The sequence below is a fragment of the Argiope bruennichi genome, chromosome 2 (assembly GCF_947563725.1).
Source record: "Argiope bruennichi chromosome 2, qqArgBrue1.1, whole genome shotgun sequence".
In the NCBI taxonomy this organism is placed as follows: domain Eukaryota; kingdom Metazoa; phylum Arthropoda; class Arachnida; order Araneae; family Araneidae; genus Argiope; species Argiope bruennichi.
The window spans coordinates 17,088,506-17,106,482 of NC_079152.1; the positions used below are offsets into that span (position 1 = coordinate 17,088,506).

A 17,977-nucleotide genomic window follows, 5' to 3' on the forward strand; every position below is an offset into this window, starting at 1 on the left:
GAGAAGATTTTATGATGAGTAGAAGTAATTATAATTAATATACAGTTCTTCAGTCAGTAGGTGCGTCTAGGTGTTACCACTCGACAATGGTAATTTTGAAGTATTTCTGTAAATATTTCAAAACATATAACAGATATACACAGAAGTTTTATGATTCTGACGTTTCCTCATTTTAGCTTTGTTGTTCTGTAAAAATTTTAATTTGTTACATTTAATTTTTTCTCATAGATATATTTAAAAATCTGTAAAAAATAATAATGGTTTTATTTATAAATGTATTTTATCTTTTTGTCTACTAAAATTATGTCCTTTTATTGAGCTAAAAAATTTGAGAATTACATTACTGTCTCTTAGATATTGCACGAAGCATCTAAAATTCCTTTTACAAGGGACACTTTTTGAAACCTTATAGTTCTTGAAATTTTCATCAGAAAATTGCAAATTTTTGTAGGTTATTTTATGATGAGCAGTTATCGGTCAAAGATAAATTCTGGATGTAACGAGAAAATTTGAGATATTGATTAATTAACCCTGTAAATTAACTCGGTTAATAATTTTCACACTCTGAACAAATATTTATTCTTACACCATTTCTATCAAAACTAGTTCTGTTAAGATGCGATATTAAATTCTAGGTTGTAGAGAACCTCCCCCCTTTTTTGAGGATATTACGAGGTATTTTCTGCTTCACTGTAATAATACCCTCCTTAAAAATAACATGCGGGATTTTTTCTGGACGATGCCTTGATTATTAATAATTATTAACCGTAATGTCATTCACCTTTACAATATTATTCATAAGACAAATAAAAAGGTTACTTTAAATTTTTCATTCAGTTCTTTTCGAATTAGATTTATATGTAAGTCAAAAGTTTCATGTGACTGTTAAAATTAAATTAAGATTTTCATTTAATTTCACACTAAAAATTTTTGTTATAAAATTCTTTTGAAATATATTATTGAAATAACATTTTATTTTTAATAATTTTTTCCAAAATTATTTTAAAATATAAATATCCTCTCTATAACGGATGTTATTGATTTGTTTTTCTCAAGAAATTAATTAATGTGTATTGATAGTATATTAGTTATCTAATAAAACTAATTAAATTATATTTTTTTAGACTATTATTTATCTCTTGTTTCAGTAATTTTTTTACATTATTAGAATTATTTTTCAGATGAAAGCTAATTAAATAAATACTGGAAAATTCATTAAAATTTTATTTTATGAAATGATTGGCTAAATACTTAGATTAATGTGTTCAGTTGCGATATCCTTATTTTGAAGTGAATATCTAATTAATATGTTTTTATTAATTATACACTTCTAATAAGTAATTAGTGTTTATTTACTACACTGTTAAGATAAATTTCATAATCTTCAAACTAATTATTATTTTACTTTTGAAAAGGAATGTTAGCGCATTTCTTTATTTGATACTGAAAGCAAAATTTTTCTAATTAACTGTATATCGAATCCAGAGATTCATAAATTATTATTTTTTTAATAATAATTTCATATGAAAAAAATGATATATTTTAAGGTTGGTATTACCTGAAGTAACTGAAAATATTTTTCTTCAAATTATAATTATTTTAATTAATAAAAATTTTAATTATCAAATGCATTTTATAGCATTAAAAATCGATCTTAATTCCATGTCAGCTCAAATGTACAGCATAAAGCAAACTACAAGAGGAATTAATATGTAAAGACGGAGATGTTCTTAGTTTTATTTACTTATTTACAGATGTATTTAGAAAAATGATGAAAACATAAAAAGCATATTTGAAATTTGCCATCACTAAACCATGAAAAAATTTTTGCACAAGACAATGATTTTCCTTTATTGAATTAACTTCTTCCTATACATATATTACATTGCCCATGCGAAATGTGATATCATAATTAAATAATATGTAATTTTAAATTACATTTTAGTACTTAATTAAAAAATTGTTCAAAACTTAATCATTCTTTAAAAAAGGTTAAGTTGTGAGCAGTTTAAAGTTAATAAGATTTAATTCTAATAAAAAAACCCATTTATAATAATTAAAATTAATTTCTAACAAAAAAGACCACTATAAAAATTTTTGTTCGCAGGATTTCCAATCTTAAGTTTATTTACTACACTGTTAAGAGAAATATTTTATAATTTTCAAAATAATTACTACGTTACTTTTGAAAAATAATCTATCTTTTCATTTAAAATCTAAATAATTTTATAAAATTAATTGTTGTGTAAAAAAATTATTTAAGATTAAAGGCATAATCATAAAACCTTGCCACAATTTTTGAACTTCCTGAATTCTTTGTTAGCAAATAAATTAAACAGACATTTACTATATAATTATTTGAAAAATCTTAAATTAAGATAAATTATAATTGTCAACTATGGTTAGATTAATTTAATTTTCTTGATAGTTCAGAAAATTTCTGACCTTCCTTTTGTAAAATAAGCGAAACCTTTAATTATTTAATTATTTTGAATTATTAACCGTAAATTATCTTGAGAATATATAAAATAACTTATAAAAAACAAACCAGTTTGAAAAACTTAATCACATATTCTTTCCTTTGCATATATTTTATCTCTAAACATGTGGTTAATGTATCTTATATACGCATCTCAAAAGAATAAGATTTTCCAAGGAGGAGATAAGTTTATCATGATTTATTTCAATTTTGTGAAAATCATCTTAATTTTTATTATCAGATTGATTTGATTATTTTTCTGTTTCTTAGTTCTTCCATAAAAATTGCTAACCGATTATTAACATATTTTTCAGATTCAAAATCATTGCATTTTTCTCGGAACTACAGAATTTAGTAAGACATACCTAATTATATACGTTGTAAAAATTCTGCAATTACGGTAAGAAGAAGCGGAGAAAATACTGACGTTGATAAACTAAATAAAATTAATGAATATTTTCTTCACAGAAACTTCATGTTAGATAAGAAATTGTATTAAACTTAATAAGTAAATATCATGAAGTAAATTAATTTGTAACCCAGGCAATGCAATACTCTTATTAAGAAGTATAGATAAAAACTGACGATATCTTATATATATAGTATAAAAATTTGATACTTATAATAGCTGATATTTATTATTATAAATTCTTGTGCTTGCATGCAGTTTCGAAATTCCATCATATAATTTACACATCATATTTTTCAAAAATAAGTTAGTAAAAGAACCCAATAGTTCTGAAAAACATTATATAATACTTATTTTAAGACAATTTTAATAGTCACATGCATACATGTTAAACCTGTGTAGAGCTGACATATTTTAAAGAAATCTATAAATCCTATATATATATATATATATATATATATATATATATATATATATATATATATATATATATATATATATATATATATATATATATATATATATATATATATATATATATAAATTATTTAAAGAAATCTATATAATTCCAAAATAAATTTGACTTAACTTCATCTATTGATCTTCAAAATTCTTTTAAAAGAGAAAAGATAATTACGAAATATTTGAGAATGTAATATATAATAATAACTAGGATCAAATCTATAAAATTAGCTATTTATTAATTTAATTCTTCATATACATTATATTATTATAATTATATATGCTCATATGATTATAATTATACGTTAAAATATATTAATAATTGCATTAAGTTAATATATTTTGTTTTAAAATATTATTATCAAATAAAAAATAATGAACAGTCAATGAATTAAATAAACTTATCATTTAAACTGATCTTTTCAAAGCGAAATGATTATTCTTTTCTTAATCTTATCTAATTTTCTTAAACAGAAAAGGACATATTTTTCCTTAAAAATCTCAATTCTGAATTCCTTTATATATGTTGTTATTTCACTCATAACTAGACACAATCAGATTGAAAAATGAAATACTCAACAAAATTGTAGGAAAAAGTCTTTACATTTATTCATAAGCCCAATATCGATATTTTTTGTTCCCTGAGGTCTTTATTTACTAAATTTATCTAGGAACATTTTACACATTTATTTCAGTTTCGGTTACCTTAGACCTTTATTTACTAAATTTATACAAGAAAGTTTTACGCATTTATTTTTGAAAGTTTTAATTATTTTTTTTGAAAAAGAAATCAATGTTATATCGTTATAGATCTTTAAATTTGATAAATGGAACACTGTTTAAAAGTTTCAGCAATTTGATGATAATATTTTAATTTTTCATTCGTTGAAAGATTATCAAGTTCGTGTCTAAAATTTTAAAACAATACTTTTTTTACCAAGATTGTTTTCTTATTTTGAATTACTAAATAATGTATTTCAGAAAATAAACTTATGTATTGAAGAAAAAAAAACTAATTTAAAATGCTTTATTAATAAGATATTAAAGCAATATTTTATTTTTGTTTTAAAACTTGAGAATTTTTCAGTTTTTAATTTAAAATTAAAATATTAAATTATTCAGTTAAAATCTTGAAAAGAAATACCTACAGAACTACTGTGAATTATAAAACTTAAATGAATAAATCCGCTTTTGCCAAATGATTTAGTTACTTCGGATTTTTCTAATAGATATTATTTTTAAGATAAAATTTTTCTTATATTTTATATTATTTTTTATGACAGATTATTTATGAAATCTTACCTCCACCGCCTTGTGACGGAGATGTAAAAGCCAGGACAAGAAGAGTGACGCAAAGTACAAACTTCAGGAAAGTGCTAAAAAATCTTTTCCTTAATTTCCCTCCATCTCTTGACGAACAACTTTTACATTTTGGCGGCATCCTGTGACCATCGAAATACGAAAACCGTTAAAGTTTTCGAAATGTAAATCTTTTAATAACGGGCAAACTTATTAATCTTTCCGCCTCCCAAAGTCAAAGTCAATCAGCCGCTTTGCGTGGCAAGCAGCAAGTGCAAACAAGTCTGTCACCCTGTGAGTCGTTTTCACCACACACCTTTCGAGCCACGCAGTGAAACTCGAATGACCGGCTATTTCGCAAAGAGGCGCGGGTGGTTTCACTTTGTTGCGCATGCGTCTTTTCCTTGTCCATCACGTTCCAAGCTTTCTATTCGCTTTCTTTCCTTCCTTTTTTTCTTTCTTTTTCTCTTTTTTTGCACCTCCTGTTAAAGCGGCCCAACTTTGGAAATTTTATAGGTTCCGGGTAGGCCGTTTCCGTCGTGTGGGGAGGTACTTTATCGGGAGAGTTGGGGGAAATGATTGAACATTTGACTTTTAAGCAAGGGTTGCGTTTCTTGGGTGTAAGTAAGAAAATAAAGTTGAAAATATCATGACCGCTATCTGGGCTGAAATGTATTCTGAAAGTGAAAAGACGAGATCTCTATATCTAGGATTTTTTTCCCCTTCTTATTTTATTTTTATATTTATTTTTTTAGAAATAGAACACGATATTTTTCGGAAACTACTACGTTTCTATATATTTTCTGTTTTTTCGTGTTGCCCATTGAAGTTCGATAGTGCAGTTTGTTCTATAGAATATTAATTCTCACTTCTATAAAAATGTTCACGATAAGAAGTAACGAATTATTTAATGTGGAATCATATTCAAAAAAGTTATTTATAAAAATTTATTCTTGGAACACTTATTAATGTTTCTATGAAATAAGTATATGTTTTATCTGGGTTTTTTTATACAAGTAAAGGAAAGATTATATAAAAATAAATATTATTCATAAATAGTACTTTTATAATTAATCATTTATTATGATTGTCATATTTGATCTAAATATATTTGTAATGTACGAACTATGGTACAAGGAAAAAATCCGGTTGTTGAGTATTGAGTATTTTATAATTATATATTTGAAAGCCAATAATGGGAATAATATAGAAATAAATTGTGTCTCAAATCCTTCGCTTGCACTGGAAGCTTAAAATTGAGGAAAAAAATGACAACAAATCCTTGAAATATTTATTGGCGTTCACATTATACAGACTACGGTTATGATTTCTGATAACCACTAAATACTTCATTTAAATGTCCTAATGAAAGGTAAATTTTTAAAACTATGCGTTACATGTTGATTTCGAGCTAGAAATGACACGCATTAGAATTTAGGGGAAAAGTGGAGAAATTTAATTTTTTAAAAATAGATATACTATAATTATAACGGACACTATTTCTGGGTAATTTGTGTGTATATTAATCATTTTTTAGATTCCCTTTTGATAAAATTGCATCATTTTGTAGATATTCATCGATTTCCATTTATCATGTTCTGGCTAAGAACTGATAACAGGAAGTGACCGCAGATTTTATTGCACCCACGAAATGTCCTGTGATTTAATTAGAGTAGGCTAATTAGTGCGTCCTGTTTGTAAGCATGTCTAGACTTCTGAAATTTTGTTTTTCTTCTAAATTTTTCCATTGTGAATCTAGAGAGAAAATTTAATCTGATGCAGCTATATCTGTTTCTTTATTTTCCTTGTTCTATTATAACTTCAATTAAAAAAAAAAGAAATCGATTTTTTTTACACTATACCCTAACATTCAGGGTTTTAGACAGTTTTTCAGTTTAAACTCAAAAATCTATTACGTAAAGAGTAGATGAAGCAATCTTTTCATAGTGTTTTTTTTTTTAATTTTGATTTTAATAAAAACTATTTCGTCATTTTAGAAATCAAGTAGAATCTTAGACAGTTTATGTTTTTACATGCGATTATTTTCATTGTTCGTGGGCTATCTAAATATAATTTCATTTCGGCGTGTATTACTAATTACGATTATTTATATAAATGTAATAAACACCTACAGAAAAAATCGTTTTCGTTTGGAAACAAGATAAGATTAATGAATAATATTTAGTGGATTTGTAGAACTTAAGGAGTGATTGTTCATTATGATGTGAAAATACGTCAATATATTTTTTGAAAATAAATAAATAAAAAAAAATAAAAAAAACTTTTGCGGACTTATTTTTTGCACCCACTCCTCAGTTGATTTCAAATTTTATTTATTAAAAAAATCTGCCATTTAAGGGATGGTGTAATTTGTTTTTATTCTTCAGTATTAGTGCTTAATACATGGGAAATGAATTGCATTTTATAATTTTTATTCAGTTTAGTTTATATTAACATGTCGCTTTAAAACAACAAATTTTGGGACAGACCTCGAAATCCTGAATAGTAGTCAGATAATCAGACAAACACTTGAGCATGCACCCAAATTCCAAACTTTTTCTCCATTTCAGAGGAAGGCCATAAGTTTTAGCGCTCACCATAATCAGCTGCGCGCCATTTTTTCTATAAAATCCGATTTCAAACTTAAAATCTTCCAGTTCCGAGGTCAAGAATTATTACCAATCCTATATTGGATTTCAATATAAAAAATAGCAGCAACGAAAGATCAAATATATCTGTCTTAGAGGGTTTCTGGAAATTAAATTTCAATATATATTGAAGTAATTAAAATTTCTATTGCCAATTAAGAAGTTGTGTTAATTTTACAAAAATCTATCATATTTTAAACATTTTTTTTATCAAATGACTAATATTGATATAAATAATTTTAAATTTCAAACATTCCACTACAAAATCGATGCTAAACAGTTTATAATATATTGTTTCCAACTGTACCATATTGCTTATAAAGATTCAAACAATTTCAAAGATTCATAACTGATTATGAACATTGTGATTATGGTACACATCGAAGAATGAAGTAACTATAAATTTTATGTTTAGATTATTAAAAAAAAATATTTAATGTATAATATTCAATAATTATTATATAATTTTCCATGTATTTTTTATGAAATTCTATACGATGCATTATAATTCAGGACACGAATACATTTTGCTTCTATATCGAATTCTGACTCTCCATCCTGTCTGAAGGCATACCGATAATAAATACTGAATGGCCGGACCGTCACAACAGCAACACTGGTGAGAACTGTAGTTGAGTCCTGAAGACCTTTACCGGTCACGGTGCAACTCTTCCCTAAAGAAGCACTTCCCGTCATCGATGGGAGGAGCCAATCCCCCCCCCCCTTTTCGTGTACCCTCCAGAGTGGAGAGATCCAACCAGTATGCTGAAAGCATCTCATCCTCATTTCAAGATGTATCTTCGAAAAGAATCTCGAACGGTTATAATAGTTATCAAAATTTGCTGATTTTTTACGATATGAGCTTAAGATAAAATATTTGCACAAATTAAACTGCCGAGTTAATAGATTAATTATTTTCTTGGCTGAGGTAGTTATTTTTTTTTTTTTTCCAAATTCAGGCAACAATGAACAATGTTAATTCATTTTATGTTTGATGTTCCTCATATTTGCAGTAATGTAGCATTTTCCTATTTGTTCTCTTTACTTATGAATTTGTAAAATAGAACAGAATCTGTAATATTAAAGATAAATAAAAATTCACATACCATAGTAAGCTGTTTAAGAAAATGAAACATGCTCTCAATTTTGCCCTCTTTTGGCATTTCATTCATACTATCTACTGTAATGAATTTAAAATTTCCCTTCGACATTATAAGTTGATTTTATATTTTAAATCAATAATTCAACACGTTCATTGAAATTCTGAGGTGCTCATTTTTATTGTATATAATAAACAACCTAAAATAGAACATGGATTTTAAAATCTAAATATCAGCTATGTTTAATTCTTTATTTGTTATTACTTGTAATGATAAATTATAAGAATGCATAGCATAAACGTTGTAATGGTTGGAGACTTTAATTTTCTTAAGAATTTATTATTTATTTTATCTCCCAAATTTCTCTAAGACATGTTTCACAGCAAGAGTTGATCCTTTAAACTTAATTCCGCTCCACCACTGAGGCAAGCTCGAAGTTCCTCTATGCAAACATTGTTTTACTCTATCTTACTAAAATTTCCAACCTGCCCTTGGCTGGACTGATCGGAACTTCAGATGTTTCGCGCGTCATAATATATCAAACTGGAGGGGTGGAAACATTTGGAAAGTGATTCCTCACTGTCTATTTATAAATCCGAATTTCTGGTTTAATGCTTCAAGATTATCCATGCCGTTACTAAATGGGTCGTATTCTGACTTTTGCTCTGAGACTTTTCATTAATTTGAGCAAGAATTTTCCAATAAACATATTTATTATTCATTTTTTTCATTAATTGGGGAATAATCGTTTTCTTGAATTTTTTCTTCTTTTAATCTGCCGTTGCAATTTTTTTTTATACATTCTACTAACTACAGACTGTCATAGACAAGAAAATATTATTTCTGATTTCATTCAAAAAATGTTTCGTAAATTTTTATCTCTTGTCATTACTCCTCCAATTATAAAATTCGATTTTTTTCTGTAATTTGAGAAAACTCTAAAAATTATTTTTTTCAGATATATACATATATATCTGAAATATATGTTTTACCAATATTTATACATAATATGAGTCGTACCAATATTTGCGAGATTGCCTATTCATTATATACTCGCTGCTTTTGATGACAAGCTTTTTTTTTGTCCAGATTATTAAATTTTTTACTGCATATATTGATATTGAAAACATTTAAACAAATTTCAGTTTGATGTGAGGAAGAAAATGAATTTAATTGAATCATCTATCAGCTGATGTAATTGAATTTAATATTTAAAGAGATTAAAGCTGAAGGGAAAATGCTTTGTCGGAATGAATGTTGAAAAAAAATGTTAATTTTAATATTATTTTTTTTGAGTTAATGATTTTGAGAAATATTCATTCATCAATTTCTAAATGTCAGTCATTGCATTTTTCCTATGACTACCTGCAGAAATTGATGAATATACTTGTATAGCAATTGTTTAGCCTATTTTAGCGTTCAATTAGTTTTTTACTAAACGCTTATTTCTTAATTTCTTTTTTTTTCTTCTTTTTTCTGTTTGGATGGAGTTTTTGATGACACGGCGAGCCTCCCCAAAACATTTCTAATAACATTTTGTAGTTCCATTAAATAGCGAGGTGTTAAATTAATTGCAGGTGTAAACATAAAGCATTTTGAAATGCTCGTACAGCAATTTGTTTATATTTGACTATTCTATTTCGATAGTAAAAAATAAAAGCCATTCCTGTGCCATTTAAAAGTTTTAATCTTTTAATCTAATTTAAGTTTTGAACATATTTTAATGTATTAGCTACGTTTGATCTTTTGCTGATTTGCCTGTATTTAAAAATGGTAAATTTTTAGTTGAAAGTAAATAAAATAACAAGATAGATTTTACATATATACAGACAAAATCTAAAAGCATGCCCTTCTATTGCATGCAGTTTAATTTAAGAGAACTGGATATTTGATTCATCATAGACAGTTCTCTATCATCATTTCTAAAGCTATTTTATGTATCGTCAATTCTAATGCTATTTTATGTATTGTCAATTCTAATGCTATTTTATGTATTGTCAATTCTAATGCTATTTTAAATGTACCTTTAGTCAAAAATCTTTGCCCAAATCTTTGCATAAAAACAAAGACTAATATCTTTTCGCTATAAGCTATAAAGCTTTGAAAAGCTCAGAAATTTTGAGCACTTAATTTCTTTTCAAACAACATTCCAAACATATTTCACTGAAATTGTAAAATCACTAAAAGTGTCTTACGTTATGAACTTCTTGATATTCCTTCAATTTTTTAAAGTTGTGTTTTTATTAAACAAAAAAAAAAAAAAAAAAAAAAAAACTTTTTTCCCCCCTTGAATTGCTGTCAAAGACTTATTTGCCAATTTTATTGGTCAAGCTTCGAATTTCTATGTTCAAAAAGATTTGAGTTCATAAACATAATCTTAAGATGTTTACATTCTACTGACACAGAAGAAAAGCGAAGACATTAAAAAACTCTTCAACAGCTAACTGTTGATTTATTTACAAAATATTTATAATTTTCAGAAAGAAATAAGTTTCAAAACGATATGTAGCTTGCATATTTTCACATAACACTAAATCAACTGAAATTAACAAACATAAATCATTCAACTCTAAACAAAAATAAGTAGGAACTGTGAAAATATTTTTTCTTGTAGCTTAAAATCGCATTCTGCATGTTTATTTTTATAGCATTTTTCCCAGAACCTTTTTTAGTTAATAGAAATTTTAAAAAATATCTTGAAAAGGCGTAGTGGGAATATTTATCATTTATAAAATATTTCATTAAGTTCGAAACAGGATTTAATCAAATAAAATAAGTAAATAAATTGAATACACTAGGGGAAACGGTTATAAATTTCGAAACATATATTTTACCATGTACCTATGCTGCAAGATATTATATAAAACATTTAAATGCTGTATAATTTAAAATTGTTTATGTCATTTTTAGAAAATCTTTTATACAAGGAATTGGATTTGGTTTTAGTTTTCGTAACAAACTATACCATCTTCTGTGTAGTTTGTAATTTTTTATCAAGAATTCGTAAGCAGACATTTTCAACTATATGAATAATATTTGATTTCGTTCATGATATTTTAAAGGAATCCTTTTTCAAGTACATTCTTACCTTATCACGAAGTATAATGGGCTGGAATGTTAAGATTCTATGTTTTAAACAGTGTGATAAACGATTCAAAAGATACGCATTATTATTTATTGTATCCAATTATTATTTAATTCACAAAAATTATGAAACGTTTCAAAATGGAAGAAAAGTGATAAAAATAGAGAAGTATTTTTTATTTTTTACACAACAAGCAAAAAAATAATAATAATAAAAGGATATTACAAATGAAGGATAATGCCAATACAGTGAAAATGCATAGTGGAACCAATAGAAGTGGTCTCCAAAATACTTTCTTGCATACTTTCTAATATATATAACACAAATGTAACAGAATTTTAGGTTAAACATACTTTATCAGTTATCTTGGAAAAATAAAACCCGCATAGCTTAAAATTAAAGGGAAGCCTCAATTCGAGTGATTAAATTATTATTATTTTTAGAATATGTATATAGTAGAACAATTATAGACCGGCACACATCATACAAAATAATTTACCATTTAATTAAGTATAAGAATTTTACCAAGCACAATAATTGAAAAAAATGTTTATGTAACAAATATGCAACATAAAGTTATAAAAAAAAGTTTCAAGCAAATATTTCTTCACTTTAATGGGGCCACGGTGCCTTGGTGGTAAGATCTCATCCTCTGAACTAGAGGGTTTCAGGTTCATGACCCGATTCCACCGAAGAGCCGACGTGTAAGCAGGACTGGTACACGTTAAAACTATCCCGGCCAAACGCCTTCCCGATGGTGTGGCATGGTGTGAGGAGGGGAGGTGCCAGCTCAGGTGCCATACTCGTCATCTGGCCGCGGTTCAAAATTAAGAAGTCCGTCCCAAAATAGATTTAGTGTTACTTTCAAATGGGGCGTTAACATAACTAAACTAAACTCTTCACTTTTATAATCATTATATGCCAAATGCAATAAAATATTACATATAAACATATCATCTAGTATTATGCATATTATAGATAATTTATATCAAGCATATTTTTCTTGAAATTGAGAGTTATATAATTTATGAATTTCAACATTATTTTAAATCTATTGATAATACTCAGATAATGTCATCTCTAATATATATATATTTAGTATGTATCTTGTCAGCCATTAAGCATTTACTACATCAAATGCAATTAAAATAAAAATATGATTTGCAATATAAATTTGTCAGGCATAGTTTATTTACTTAAATCTAAAGCTATTGAATCATTAAAATAACAGCTCATTATATTTCTTCTAATTATGACACACATTTGTAACAGAAAAAAATTGTCCTCTCATTATGACATAATACACTTGCTGTGTGAACAGAAATTTCTTCTATGTGAATGAACAGCTTATTCACGGAAATTCTTCTACAGCCTTTCTAGCTTTATAGATACATTACCATTGTAAATCTTCCCTCTGTGCACAGTATTTTATTGCTGATATGCTGCCTAATGGTAAGTCAACTAACTGACTCTCCGACTCTCCACGAAGGCACACGGATTTAAACCATAAGGCTGAATGACCGGACCCATGCAACAGCAACATTGGTGGGAACTGTGGCTGAATCCTAAGGGCCATCACTGGCCACGATACAACCCTTCCCGAAGGAAGTACGTCCCGTCATCGATGGGAGGAGTCAGATCCCCCACCTATTTGTGTACCCTCCAGGGTGGCTAGATCCAACCACCATGCCGGAAGCATCTCATCCTCATTTCGAGGTGCTCCCCTTCGGAGGGGGGATGCTGCCTAATGGTAAAGCTACAATTCCCTGTAGGAACCAACATTTATTCCTATATTCTCTCTCCCCCCCCCTAAATACAGGATGATTCAAAATTCATAGTACAGACTTGGAGGAGAGATAGAGAATAAGGATATGAATAATATTCACAGTGGAAACCCAGATCGCAATACGTTTCTTTAGTCATAAATACTGAATGTCTCAATTCAACTGAAATGAAATATTTTGGTTCTAATTTCTACAATAGTGAAGACACTTTAATAAAATTTTCAAATATAGTACTTTTATTTAAAACGATCATTTATTGTACCGGAATTTACAGGCACAAATGATGGAAAATGAGATGAACGACAAGAAGCTAATGGCGGCGTCTTTGAAGAATAAAATATTTACTAGAAATATTCAATACTGCACCCACCAACAGCGATTCACGCTTAACAACATCTGTGGAGTGATTCACTGCCATGAATTTCATGCACACGTTTAGCATCTATTGATATTCGAACAAAGAGATTATCAGCCCTCTCAACTGGACTTTCATAAACGAGATTCTCCTAGAAAATGTACAGAATGCTAATGTCTATCCGATATGAATATCATTTGTATCCTTGTTCTCTTTCTTGCTTCCAAGTCAGCACAAGGAATTTGGGAGCACCCTGTAATTTTAAGCTCAAGTCTTATTCCAAAGCAATATGGAAGTTTGTTGCTACTGAGGCCATGGTAACAATTCATTATCCCCTTCCAGGATTTACAGGAAAAAACATTATATTGTCATCACCTGAAAGAGATAAAAAAAAAGTTTTTTATAAAGAAATAATTGTGTGAATTTCTTATAATCAATTTTTAAAATATTGATAATTTATATAATATCGAATAATCAATCGATATATGGAATCGATATAAATGAATAACCAATCGATATATCCAATCTAATCAACATAATAGAAGGATAGATTAAATAAACGATTATCAATAAATCAGCAACATAAAGAAGGTATTTTCTTATCTATAGAGTATTTAAGCACTGGGTATTTTGAAGACTAATATGTTTTAGTATATAAAATACTTTAACTTCATTTTACCTCAGCTTTAAGTGAATTCTTGAAAGGCTCTTCAAAGATTACCGCAAGACAAAGAACTACTTAAAGCCCTTTTAAGTACCTTCTTGAGAAACCTACAATTCTAATTGCAGCGAAGTTCCGAACCTTTTACTTCTCGCGCCCTAACAAAAGCAACGAAATGCAATTCTAAAGGAATTGCAAACTAATTTAAACGGGCAAAGGGTCGATAATGTGTAGTGAATGTATTTAGTTACTCCATTTTCTGCAACCTTCTGAATGAAGTCGATTCAAATGAAGATTCTTTCTTGGTTAAGAAATATATTAGTAGCATAGTAGAACACCGGTAAGAGGAAAGTGTATAGTGAACGATTATTTAAGATTGAATGAAATTAATTTATATTTATTTCATGCATTTCATTTCCGTTGATTATCTAGCTTTTTCAATTTAATATTTCAATCCGCAATTTTAAAACTTTGAAAGAAGATTCTTTATGTAATTTCACTCACATTTAATGAAAATCTATGTTGGAAAATTTAGTTAATGTATCTATTAAAAATATTTTTTTATGTAAACTGCGTTTAGTTCGTTTTGTGATTGGTTGATATCGGGTCACCTGACCCATGACATTTGAGGTTTGCTTTACCAGTATTGTTTTAAATATTTAATAATAAATATTATTTCGTCGTAGTAAATATTTATATTGCACTTGACGGTGAAATGGTGTCAAAAAGCTTTAAAGTAAAGCCTTAATTAACAATAAATTAACAACATTATTTGTTAATTCTACTTCTAAACACACCGTTTATGGTAGCATTAATGAATAGGTTTTTTTGTCTCACGGCTAGCAATCATCTGAATATCTAAGTAATACATGTGTTAACTCGAGATAGTTTTTTTGAATAGTATTAGGACATCCAGCGATATCAGATGGAGAAAAAAATGTGAAGAAAGACCGAGAGAGAGTCTGGCAATTTGAAAAGAAAAGCTAATCTTGAAGCTGTTAAGTCGGCGGCAAAATATGAAAAATAGATTCAATATTTAGATATTGGTGATATAAGGTATATATATAATGTCCTCATTGCAAGGTCAGGAGTTTTGAATCGGAAGTAGGTCGATCGTGTGTTGTCATCATGGAATGCTAAATATTAATCTTTTAGATTTGAACGAATGACCAGTAGAATTTAAAACAACTTGCTAACTGGAACTAACCAATCGCGTAAAGTATCATACAACATCGGGGTTGTCGATCGAAAGCGGGAGGAAGGCAAAGCCCTTCAAGCTTTTATGATAGAGTTAAAACATGACATGTAACTGCGTTAAAAATTAATTTTTGGAAAATAATATCGAGTTTTTCTTTACTCAATCTATTTAATTTCTAGAAAATAAAATTGAAATTTTAAAAATTAAATTGACATTTTCTGAAAAAATTGAATTTTTCCTGCCTTTTTTTTTGAAGTTATATCTATTTTTATACTTCCATAATCTATAGTTTAATACTTTTTTTTGCCTTTAAATACTATTTCTTCCAAACATAAACCATCCTATGAAAAAACCTCACACATTAAAATCTAATGCATATATTTGTACGAATGTGGTATAATAATTTCTCATTGTTATCTTCAGATCTTGAATTACAGAATAAGTAATTTGTTCATTAAAAAAATATTAGCTATTTTTGAATGCTTCATAATGTGTAAAAATTTGAAAATTCCATGTTGTTTATCAGTTAAATCTCAGTACTTAAAGATTATCATTGAAATACGAATTTCTAGTTCAGGAAATAGGAAATACATTTCTTAATTTGTTTGCAAAATTTTGAACAACTCTTTTTATAATTTTCTAAATTAGAATATCATTGCTTGTTTCATTTTTAGCTAAATAAAAAAAAAATCTTACCTTTTATTTAAATTTGAATATAACTTTTTTTGTTTTTTGTTTTGAGATGTATATTTTTGTTTACAAAATGTTTTTTCAATTCATGATATTGAAAAATTCAAAAATATGAATATTTCATAACATTTTACAAAATTTTACCCCAAATTATTCAAGCATAATATATAAGATTGCTCTTAAGTAATGAATACATATTTACCAAGACCAAATATTATTTATCTAAAAATAGAATTAGAAAGTAACTAAGATATGTTCAATTTATTATTTTATCTTATAGCAGAAAATATCAACAGAAAATAATTTTAAAAATTAGCTGTGGTTCAGTAAAAGGACAGATATAAATATCTTATGCTCAAAATACAGATATTCTGCTTTAACAATTTTGTAATGATATGAAAAGTCAACCAACTGACGCTCTAAGATATCATATTAGGTGACCTTTTTGGTATTATTTATTATGACATTTTCTTGATATGCTTTCCATCTTTTCATGATTCCATCTTTTAATTAAAAAAATCGTTTTTATCTTCTGGGACCAAACTGAAAGAGTTTTGAATATTACCTTTTTAGAACAATCAATATTTTCCCAATCTTTGGTCAATCAGCCTTAGAGAAATTCTGGGAGTTCACTGGCTACCTTCTTTGAGATGGATAATGAAGTCTGAAATCTCAATGTTCTAAGTAATATTCAAATTTTTATATTCATTGAGTTTTAATCATAACAGCGTGAATTTTTCTTTCACTTAAAATTTCTGGTCTTTAGCGACTAGCTAGCGTGATGGGAATACTAGTTATATTTAACTTTCTTTAAATAGCATTGATATAACTTATGTCCAAGATGTTTCCAAATTATCTGAAATTAAAATCATGTTATTCTAATTTTCTCCTACATCTATTATATTCATTGTGTATATGACATTTCTAAAACCAGATCAGTCCCTTGATATCACAGCACTATTCAAAATTTAAATAACCAATTCAACTGTCATCTAAATTTTGAAATATTGTAACTTCAGTTTTTATGTGCCATGTAAACTACGGAGATGATAAACAGGGCAGCGGTGGCCTGGTGGTAAGGTCTCGGTTCGTGAACTGTCGGGTTTCAAGTTCGAGACCCGATTCCGCCAAAGAACCGTCGTGTAAGGGGGTCTGTTGGAAGTTAAATACGTCAGGGCCAAACGTCCTCGCGCTGGTGTGGAGAAGAGAGTGCCAGCTCAGATGTCGTCCTCATCATCTGACCGTGGTTCAAAATTACGGGGTCCGTCCTAAAATAGCCCTAGTATTGCTTTACAAAGGGCTGTTAATATAACTAAGCTAAACTATACTAGATAATAAACAGAAACCTTGTTCTTCCGGTCTCAACAATGAAAATAAATCAGGTGATGCGATAGTTAATAAAACAGTGGAAGTGGTTTGCACTTCAGGGCAACAATGTAATGTTGGAAATCAGACAAATAAATATTTTTATAATATTCCGAGCATGTCACAGATATTAAAGCGAATATTATGAATATATCAATGTTATTACTGTATAACTCATACCGTGTAATTAAATTGCGAATTTAGCAAAGTAAAAAACATAGAATTTTTGGGAGAACCGGAGTTTAACCCCTTTCTTCGCCAAGTTGCGATAACGCGCCAAAGCTGGCAACCACCAGACTGACAAACCTATTACCTTTCGCTTTTATTATGAGCTATGATTATACATCTGCTCCCTCGCTTTTGAACATTTCGCAGAACACAAGACCGTTGTTGGCGAGTTTTGATTTTTTATTTTACTCTCATTTTTGAACAAAAAAAAACT

The 17,977-nt window shown here is 27.8% G+C and overlaps 1 protein-coding gene across 2 annotated transcripts in view; it reads right to left on the reverse strand.

Moving 5' to 3' along the window:
• LOC129960004 (lachesin-like) overlaps positions 1-4,967 on the reverse strand; it is a 403,008-nt gene extending 398,041 nt beyond the window's left edge. For both annotated transcript variants that reach the window (XM_056072997.1, XM_056072989.1), the window contains exon 1: positions 4,653-4,967. In XM_056072997.1, the coding sequence (XP_055928972.1) occupies positions 4,653-4,791 (139 nt within the window). In that variant the 5' untranslated portion in view covers positions 4,792-4,967. The remainder of the gene's footprint in view (positions 1-4,652) is intronic.
• Between the last annotated feature and the right edge of the window lie 13,010 nt (positions 4,968-17,977).